Below are 10,160 nucleotides of genomic sequence, written 5' to 3'. Positions count from 1 at the left end.
TTGTGGATCACTGAGTGACCAAGTTTGTGAAGGTTCGGAAGTCACCTGAAGACTTACCACGAGTGATTGGACGAGGTCTGTGTGACCTTAGTTCAAGGAGAATACGTTGAGGACTTGGTGTCCTGAGCTGCGTGTTCAGGACTGGGTGTCTAGGACTGTGTGTCCTCGAGTTTAAATACTCAGCCGCTCCAACCAGACGTACAACTGAGACAGCAGTTGGGACTGGTCTACCAAATCATTGTCTTCACCAAGCTTACTGGTTCTATTCCCTCAACTCTTTCATTTCCTCATAACTGTGTTGTGTGTTTGTTCATATCTGTGTTTGAAGACTTTGACTGAAGACTTTCTCAATTTCCTCAGTTCTATTTCTTCAGTCTGTTTGTCTTCATCCTGTGTTATCCTGTGCTTACGCTTCCTGTACTCTGTGCCTATCTTCATTTCATCATGATGACTATGCTTGTGTTCTGTTATGTTTACTTTTGAGTACTTATTCCGCTGCTAGTAGTTCTTTGCTAAGGAATTTCCTCACTGGCAAATTCCTCAGTGAAGAATTTCATAAAAATTGCCTATTCACCCCCCTCTAGTTGATATAACGCACTTTCAATGGTCACACCAAAAGCGGCGGGTTCTTCCATCGCCAAGGGTCCAGGAGGTCAATGCACGGAAGAATTGTCTGGTCTCCGCGTCGCACGGCACCCCCAGGTGGTGCCAGGGGCGGTCGGGGTCCATGACCTGAAGCCAAAGCCATCTAGCGCGAAGGGGGATGCCGGTGAGGTGTAGATCACGCACACCCAACCCACCATAGTCGAGAGGGCGGCAAACGCGCCTCCAGTTGACGAGGCAGCAGCCGGAATTGGCGTCCTTCCGCCCATGCCATAGGAAGTCGCGAATGATCCCATGGACCCTCTTGAGGATCGACGGGTTGATGGCCATGGCGAGAAGGATATGAACAGGCATAGCCAAGAGGACCGCATGAGTGTGAGCCGCTCAGCGCATGAGAGGAGTGCGGCTTTCCAGGTAGCCAGCTTCTTGGTGAGCTTGTCCAGCAAGGGGAGGAGGGTTGAGGTGGGTGTCTTGCGGAGTGAGAGAGGGAGCCCAAGGTATACGATGGGGAAGGTGGTGACCACGCAAGCCAGGGTAGAGCCCACAGCCTCGGCCACGGTGTCATCGCACCGAATGGGAGTGGCGGAGCACTTGAGGAAGTTGGTGAGGAGGCCCGAAGCTTCTCCAAACACACGGAGCGGTTGGCGGATTGCTTTCAGTTCCTGGGTCGTAGGATGGCAGAAAATGACCACATCGTCGGCAAACATCGAGATGTTGGATGCCGCATGGCAGGGCGTGAGCCGCTGGAGCAGTCCGGAGCGCACGGCGTGCTACAACAGAGAGTTAAGGGTGTCGATGACGATCGCGAAGAGGAGCGGGGAGGCCGGGTCGCCTTGCCGAAGGCCGTGCGCGTGGTCAACCGGAGGGCCTGGGTTCCCGTTGATGAGAATGCGCGAGGAGGCAGTGGAGACAAGGATGCAAATCCATTCACACCACCTTCTCCCGGACCCAAGATGCCGGAGGACCTCGAGGAGGAAGGGCCATGAGACAGTATCGAATGCCTTTGCGATATCTAGCTTGAGGAGTAACCGAGGCAGCTTGAGGTTGTGTAGTTGCCGTGCCGTTTGCTGAACCAACAGGAAGTTGTCATGCACACATCTCCCGGCGATGAAGGCGCTTTGGTTGACGGAGACCAGCTGGGGCATGCGCGGAGCCATACGAAGGGAGAGCACTTTCGCAAAGAGCTTAGCCACAAGGTGTATCAGGCTAATGGGGCGGTAATCGGCCAGCGTGGAGGCGTCCGGTTTCTTAGGGAGCAAGGTCAGGAAGGCCTCGTTGAGCTTATGGAAACCGCGCCCATTCATCGCATAGAGCTTGTCGAAGGCGGCGCAGATATCATCTTTGATGATAGGCCAGCATGCACGGAGGAACTCAACGGTGAAGCCATCCGGGCCCGGGGCTTTGACCGCCGGCAAGAGGTTGACGGCACTCCAGATCTCCTCTTCTATAAATGGCTGGTCAAGGGCCGACAGGTCGAAGCGGCGCTGGTCGATGGACTCGAGGTTCATGGAGAACGGCCTGTCCGTGGATGCTCCGAGAATGTTGGAGAAGTGCTCGAAGGCGGCCCGCACTATGGCCACCTCACCGGAAACACGCAGGGGCCAACCTGGAAGCAACCGATATGGTTCTTCTTGGCCTAATGATCAACATGGATCTTCAGGAAGGTGGTGTTAGTGTCGCCTTTGCAAAGCCAATTGAAATGCACTCGCTGCCGCAGGATAGAGCGCTGGAGGGAAGCTAGCCCTAGGTAGGAGCGACGAAGCTCTTGACGCAGCCACTGCTCGGACGGTGACAATTGGCGGGCATCACGCGCCACATCGAGTCTGTAGATGAGCTCTCTGGCCATCATCAGCTTGAGGGAGATGTTCCCAGTAGAGCGCACTCCCCAACTCTGGAGGGAGCGAGCAGTTGCTTTCAAACACGCGTAGATCGTGCGGAAGGGGTCCTGATCAGGCGGAACCAAATTCCAGGCCGCGTCCACGGTGTCAAGGAAGCCATCTAACTTTGTCCAATAACGCTCAAAATGGAACCGCCTCTTGCCACGGCCCCTGGGAGAGCAGTTCAGAATTAGGGGGCAGTGATCCGAAGTGGCCGTGGCCATGCATGATAGGACATGGCTGGGGTGCGCAGCTTCCCAAGAGGAGGTGCAGAGGACTCGGTCATTCTTCACCAAGACGGGGTTGGATTGCTCATTCGACCAAGTGTAACGGCGGCCGTGAAGGTAGATATCTCGAAGGGCGTGGTCGGAGATGAATCTGCGGAATCTTCCCATGGTGCGGTGATTCACCCTCCCTGTGTTTTTGTCCGCATGCGAGGTGACCATGTTAAAGTCTCCACCCAACACCCAAGGGCCCGCAATACTGCCTCGCAGATCATGTAGCTCCGACACAAAAGCCAGCTTGTTGTGGATGGCCTGGGGCCCGTAAACACTGGTGATCCACCAGGGAGGTGATCCACCGCTAGTGGAGACAGTAGCAAACATGTGATATAGGCCTATGGTAGGGTTATGCAGGGCGACACGGTCGGCACGCCAGGCGAGGAGGATTCCACCCCTGGTGCCATCGGCCGGGAGAAAAAAGAAGTCTTGAAACAAGGCACCCAAAGTTTCCATGACGCACGACAACGAGACTGAATCAAGTTTCGTTTCAGAGAGGCAAGCAATACAAGGTTCAGCCGCGGTGATAAACGTGCGGACAGTGGTGCGCTTGGCACGGCTGTTTAGCCCATGCACGTTCCAGAAGATAATGCCTAGGTTGTGATCCATGAGAAAAGGTGGGGGCGGGAGCAGCGATGCGCGAGCGTGCGGTGCAGTCAGACCTCGACCAGACGAGGCATGGGGGTTGCCAAGCCGTCAAGGATGCCAGGGGGCACGGTCCACCCAAAGAAATCGGCAAAAGCCTGCACAATGTCTCCCGCAAGTGGCCGAGCGAAAAGCAGGCTATATCGCTCGAGGGCCGCCTCAGAGATGGGCTCATCATCATCCAGGAGGCCGAGTCGTCGAAGAAGCCCCCGCTTGGCCTTGGCCTCCGAGTCAAGCCCACGGTCGTTCTTGGCAATACGATCGCTGCGCCTGGGCAGAAGTTGGGCGGCACTCCGCCCCGCTTGCAGCGAACCGGAGGGGTCTCAAGGACGGGGGTCGCACGCGAACAGACGGCCTGGAGAAAACCCACCACATGATCTGGGACGGGGCAAGAAGCTTGCCCGTTTGACATGCATGCAGGAATTTGCATGGGTGGTTGCAACAGTGCGACACTTGGCGCGATGTGGTCCACGGAGTAAAGCATCAATGCATGAGATGCTGGCGCCGGGTTGGCCGAAGTTGTGCCGCAAGAATCCAAGACCAGGGCGGGCTCCACCTGATCCGCGACGGGAGATGAGGGGGGCATGCCAGGGGCGGGATCCACCTCGGGCACCAAACCACTTTGGGCAGGAACAGCTTGGGACGTCGGGCTGCTTTGGGCAGGCCCGCAGCTTTGGACAGACCCGCTGCCGTCAGAGGGGGCAGATTGGGGATCAGTGCATGCGGCCACCGAGACAGGGGGAAGGTTCTTGGTTGGTTGGGGTGACACCCCAACGGTCTGAAGAGTGGGGTCAGGGGTACGGACAAGGGAACCAGCGAGGATGGGATCCAAGGCGGCCTGGGGATCCGGGCCCGCGGGTGACGGTAGGCCGATTCTGATTGGGCAGGCGCGTTCCACCTGGGGGGCGACCACGGTCAGCGCTAGTGTTTGAACACCGACCTGACGTGCGGCGGGCCCTGGCACAGGCTATACACCCACCAGCCTTTGACGGACATGCGGGCCATGTGGAGTGCCGGCGACGGCCGGGTGGGGTCCAAGCACGCCCTGCTAGCCACGGAACGGAGGAGCGGCCCGACGGCGGCCCTGGCGCGCGGCTGACCCACGAGCAGATGGCCCTCGGCGAGCGCGGTGATTCCCGGAGGCTAGGGGGAAGTCATGCCTGCGCGGCCATGGCTCGGGCACGGCCGGGGAAGGGGGGAGGCTCCACCACCGCTGCCGGAGCCTGAGGGCGGGGGAGGAGGGGGCGGCGGGGAAGGCAGTTGGGAGTCCACGGAGCGGCGCGCGTGGATGGAGACGGGGAAGCGGAGTAGCTCGGCAGCGAAGCGGTCGACGAGGTCGGGTTTGGCTCCGGCGAACTCGAAGGGCTCCTCGAGGAGCAGCTCAGAGGAGCGCGGAATTGCGTCCGGGTTGGTAGTCCAGGCGGAGAGGCGGAAGACGGACATGTCGCTCTCGTCCAGGGTCTCAGGTGCCAGGCGATCAATGAGGCAGAAGGGAGAGAGCAGTTGAACGGCCGAGGAGATGTCCCAAGCATGGTCAGGGATGCCGGTGATCTCAATGTCCACGGCAAAGCGGAGGGAGATGGGGTCGGCGCCGGCAAGGCGGCTCCAGGGGTGCAGGATGAGCCTGAACCGTGGAGCACGGAGGGGGGCGGCCGCGACCAGGGGCCGGGTGGCCGCATCCCGGAAGCGCATGAGAAACTCGTCGCCACGACGCCGGTGGACAGAGAAGTCTGCAGTCGACAGCGAGAAGCGGGAGCATAGCTCAGAGGTAATGTCAGCGGCGGAGATGCCAGAGCGGTTCCCGGCGACGATGGCGATGAGGGCGAGGTCAAGGACACGCTCGGCGTCCACAATACGTGCGGAGCGCGGCATGAAGCAGACGGACCCAGCCGGCCTCAGCGCGGGGTGGCCGGGCATGGGCAGGGAAGCAGCGTCGCCGCCGAGGCCCGAGGAAGCGGAAGGCGCCGGGCTGGACAACACAGCTGCGGGGGAGGCAGTCAAGGACAAGCGCGTCCCCGACCTGGAAGACACGGGTGGGCACGGGCCTGCAACACTTGACGCAGAGGAACCACCAGGGCGCGAGGGCGCCACGCAGGGGCGCTTCGCTGCCAGCGCACCGCTAGGAGAGGAGGGGCGCGACATAGGGATGGTGCAGAATCGTGCAATATGGCCGAAGAAACGGCAGCGCCGGCAGCGCACATCCCGCCTGCACTCCGATCTGGGGTGCTGGCCAAAACAGCGCGGACACTCGCCGCGGCAGGCGGCCAGGGGAGGAGCACGAGGGGCGACCTCGCGGGCGCGGCGGCGGTCGGGCCGGGGGCGGAGATGAGGCTCGGGCCGCGGGCAGCGCCGGCTAGAGGCCACCTCCCACCCGCCATCAGCGTCGGCCACGGTCTCGTGCACAACCCGGTGGACCTCGGAACGGGGGCCAAGGCGCACGGCGGGCAGCAAGGAGTGTGGCACGGGCGGGGGAGAAGAGGACCTGGGGGACGGGAGGCGAGCCGGCGGCGAGCAGAGCGCCTGCCGGTAGGAGCGTGGGGCGGAGTCGGAGCTAGCCGAGGAGGGGCTCGAGTCGAGCCACCGGCGCTCGCGAGATCTGCCCGAGGCAGGGGAGGAGGGGGAGGCCATTGGGTGGGTGCCGATGCCAGAGTGGCAGTCTGGCGTGGGACGAGTGGCCGACGGGGGCCGGAGTGGCCGCCGCAGGAGGGAGCGCGGAGAGGCAACACGAACACTATTCTAGATTTCAGGATTTGGGTGTCCTTTCCCAGTGACAGTAGGGGCAGCAAGGCACGTATTGTATTGTTGCCATCGAGGATAACAAGATGGGGTTTTCATCATATTGCATGAGTTTATCCCTCTACATCATGTCATCTTGCTTAAGGCGTTACTCTGTTTTCATTAACTTAATACTCTAGATGCATGCTGGATAGCGGTCGATGAGTGGAGTAATAGTAGTAGATGCAGGCAGGAGTCGGTCTACTTGTCTCGGACGTGATGCCTATATACATGATCATACCTAGATATTCTCATAATTATGCTCAATTCTGTCAATTGCTCAATAGTAATTTGTTCACCCACCGTAGAATACTTATGGTCTCGAGAGAAGCCACTAGTGAAACCTATGGCCCCCGGGTCTATCTTTATCATATTAATCTCCTACTACTTAGTTATTTCCTTTGCTTTTATTTGACTTTGCATCTTTATCACAAAAAATACCAAAAATATTATCTTATCATATCTATCAGATCTCACTCTCGTAAGTGGTCGTGTAGGGATTGACAACCCCTATTCGCGTTGGTTGCGAGGATTTATTTGTTTTGTGCAGGTACGAGGGACTCGCGCGTAGCCTCCTACTGGATTGATACCTTGGTTCTCAAAAACTGAGGGAAATACTTACGCTACTTTGCTGCATCATCCCTTCCTCTTTGGGGAAAACCAACACAGTGCTCAAGAGGTAGCAATAAGCCGGCGCTTGAAGCACTCCTGCTCGACGGGATCCTCCTGCACGATGAATTCTTCGTCGCCGAGGCTCACCTCGTCTTCGGGGAGGGGCATATAATTGTCATCCCCTGATTCTTCGTCTGTCGCCTGTTCCTTGGGGCTCTCTTGCCCATCCTCCTGCTCGAAGCCTGGCTGGAGGGGATTGTCTTCGTCTTCAGCACTGTCCGCAGCGTTATTGTCTCTTGTGCCTGCATCGCTGCTTTTTCTATGGCGGGGCTTAGAGCGGCATCGATGACGCCGGTGCTTTGATTGCTTCTCGAGGGGATTATCCTCTGTTGCCTTATTGTCATTGCTTTCTTTGGGGGTGTCCACCATGTATATATCATATGATGAGGTGGCTGTCCAGCGCCCTATGGGCGGTGGTTCCTGTTCTTCTCCTGCATCGTCGTCCATACCGTTGATGTCTTCGGAGCCGAAATCAAGCATGTCGGTTAGGTCGTCGACAGTGGCTATTAAGTGGGCGGTGGGTGGGGAATGAATTTCGTCGTTCGCTTCCCACTCAAGCCAGACATAGTTCGGCCAAGGGTCTCCTGACAAGGAGAGAGACCTCAACGAATTTAGCATGTCACCCAAGGGCGAGTCCTGAAAGATATCCGCGGAGGTAAACTGCATGATCGATGCCCAGTCAGATTCGATATGCACGAACGCAAGCGGTTCAGAGCCTGTGGCCGGGGACGAATCCATGGGCCCGGTAACACAGGTCTCATAGGAGGTGAAGTCAGTATTCGGCTCTATCGCCGCTGAGTGTGCGGCCTCCGTGGCGGGGTCCATCCACCCATCCTCGGGCGGCACGATCTGCTCCGGATTGGGGGCCGGAGTAGCCACAGGTGTGATCTCCCGAACACTGTCTGATGGCAGAGCTAAGTCATGCTTGTCGTGACTGTGCAGCGCACCTAACATGGGTTTGAATCCGTCGAAGATCAAGTCTCCGCGGATGTCGGCAGTATAGTTCAAGCTTCCAAACCTGACCTGATGGCCAGGGGCGTAGCCCTCGATCTGCTCCAGATGGCCAAGCGAGTTGGCCCGCAGTACAAAGCCGCCGAATACGAAGATCTGTCCGGGGAGAAAAACCTCACCCTGGATCGCATTGTTGCCGATGATCGAGCGAGCCATCAAGCCTTTATCATGACGGCACAGTGGAACTCTTAATGAAAGCACCAATGTCGGTGTCAAAACCGGCGGATCTCGGGTAGGGGGTCCCGAACTGTGCGTCTAAGGCTGATGGTAACAGGAGGCGGGGGACACAATGTTTACCCAGGTTTGGGCCCTCTCGATGGAGGTAATACCCCACTTCCTACTTGATTGATCTTTATGATATGAATATTACAAGAGTTGATCTACCACGAGATCGTAGAGGCTAAACCTAGAAGCTAGCCTATGATTACGATTGTCCTTGTCCTACGGACTAAACCCTCCGGTTTATATAGACACCGGAGGGGGCTAGGGTTACACAGAGTCAGTTACAAGGGAGGAGATCTACATATCCGAATTGCCAAGCTTGCCTTCCACGCAAAGGAGAGTCCCGCTCGGACACGGGATGAAGTCTTCAATCTTGTATCTTCATAGTCCAACAGTCCGGCTAAAGTATATAGTCCGGCTGTCTGAGGACCCCCTAATCCAGGACTCCCTCAGTAGCGATAGTCGTAGAAGCAATAGTTGGCGAGACGACAACGATGCTTCGATGGAGATCAAGGTGTTAAGCCGGCGACGATGGTGATCATGACGGTGCTTTGGAGATGGAGATCAAGGGCACAAGATGATGATGGCCATATCATATCACTTATATTGATTGCATGTGATGTTTATCCTTTATGCATCTTATTTTGCTTAGTTGGACGGTAGCATTATAAGATGATCTCTCACTAAATTTCAAGGTATAAGTGTTCTCCCTGAGTATGCACCATTGCTACAGTTCGTCGTGGCGAGACACCACGTGATGAGCTCTACGTTCACATACAACGGGTGCAAGCCAGTTTTGCACACGTAGAATACTCGGGTTAAACTTGACGAGCCTAGCATATGCAGATATGGCCTCGGAACATTGAGACCGAAAGGTCGAGCATGAATCATATAGTAGATATGATCAACATAGTGATGTTCACCATTGAAAACTACTCCATCTCACGTGATGACCGGACATGGTTTAGTTGATATGGATCACGTGATCACATAGATGATTAGAGAGATGTCTATCTAAGTGGGAGTTCTTAAGTAATTTGATTAATTGAACTTTAATTTTTCATGAACTTAGTACCTGATAGTATTTTGCATATCTATGTTGTTGTAGATAGATGGCCCGTGCAGTTGTTCCGTTGAATTTTAATGCGTTCCTAGAGAAAACTAAGTTGAAAGATGATGGTAGCAACTATACGGATTGGGTCCGTAACTTGAGGATTATCCTCATTGCTGCACAGAAGAATTACGTCCTGGAAGCACCGCTAGGTGACAAACCCGCTGCAGGAGCAACGCCAAATGTTGTGAACACCTGGCAGAGCAAAGCTGATGACTACTCGATATTTCAGTGTGCCATGCTTTACGGCTTAGAACCGGGACTTCAACGACGTTTTGAACTTCATGGAGCATATGAGATGTTCTAGGAGTTGAAGTTAATATTTCAAGCAAATGCCTGAATTGAGAGATACGAAGTCTCTAATAAGTTCTACAGCTGCAAGATGAAGGAGGATATTTCTGTCAGTGAACATATACTCAGAATGTCTGGGTACCACAATCACTTGACTCAACTGGGATTTAATCTTCCTGATGATAGTGCCATTGACAGAGTTCTTCAATCACTGTCACCAAGCTACAAGAGCTTCGTGATGAATTATAATATGCAAGGGATGGATAAGACGATTCCTGAGCTCTTCGCAATGCTAAAGGCTGCAGAGGTAGAAATCAAGAAGGAGCATCAAGTGCTGATGGTCAACAAGACCACTAGTTTCAAGAAAAAGGGTAAAGCGAAGAAAGGGAACTTCAAGAAGAATAGCAAGCCAGTTGTTGTTCAAGTGAAGAAACCCAATTCTGGACCTAAGCCTGAGACTGAGTGCTTCTACTGCAAAGGAACTGGTCACTGGAAGCGGAACTGCCCCAAGTTTTTGGCGGAGAAGAAGGATGGCAAAGTGAAAGGTATATTTGATATACGTGTTATTGATGTGTACCTTACTAATGCTCACAGTAGTGCCTGGGTATTTGATACTGATTCAGTTTCTGACGTTTGCAACTCGAAATAGGGGCTACGGATTAAGCGAAGATTGGC

At 55.4% G+C, this 10,160-nt stretch overlaps 1 protein-coding gene across 1 annotated transcript; it reads right to left on the bottom strand.

Moving 5' to 3' along the window:
* Positions 1-2,239: 2,239 nt before the first annotated feature.
* LOC147991027 (uncharacterized) lies at positions 2,240-2,875 on the bottom strand. The gene has a single exon (XM_087538494.1). It carries the CDS (start codon positions 2,873-2,875, stop codon positions 2,240-2,242), a length of 636 nt encoding a protein of 211 aa, XP_087394620.1.
* Positions 2,876-10,160: the final 7,285 nt, after the last annotated feature.

This window comes from Triticum urartu, chromosome 1A (assembly GCF_056163025.1).
Source record: "Triticum urartu cultivar PI428250 chromosome 1A, HENAU_Tu73, whole genome shotgun sequence".
NCBI classification, from domain to species: domain Eukaryota; kingdom Viridiplantae; phylum Streptophyta; class Magnoliopsida; order Poales; family Poaceae; genus Triticum; species Triticum urartu.
This window is presented reverse-complemented; position numbering and strand designations above follow the sequence as displayed.

Bases quoted from the DNA above. Each gene is read 5' to 3' on its own strand.
- LOC147991027 (XM_087538494.1), bottom strand. From the start codon at position 2,875: ATGGGAAGATTCCGCAGATTCATCTCCGACCACGCCCTTCGAGATATC.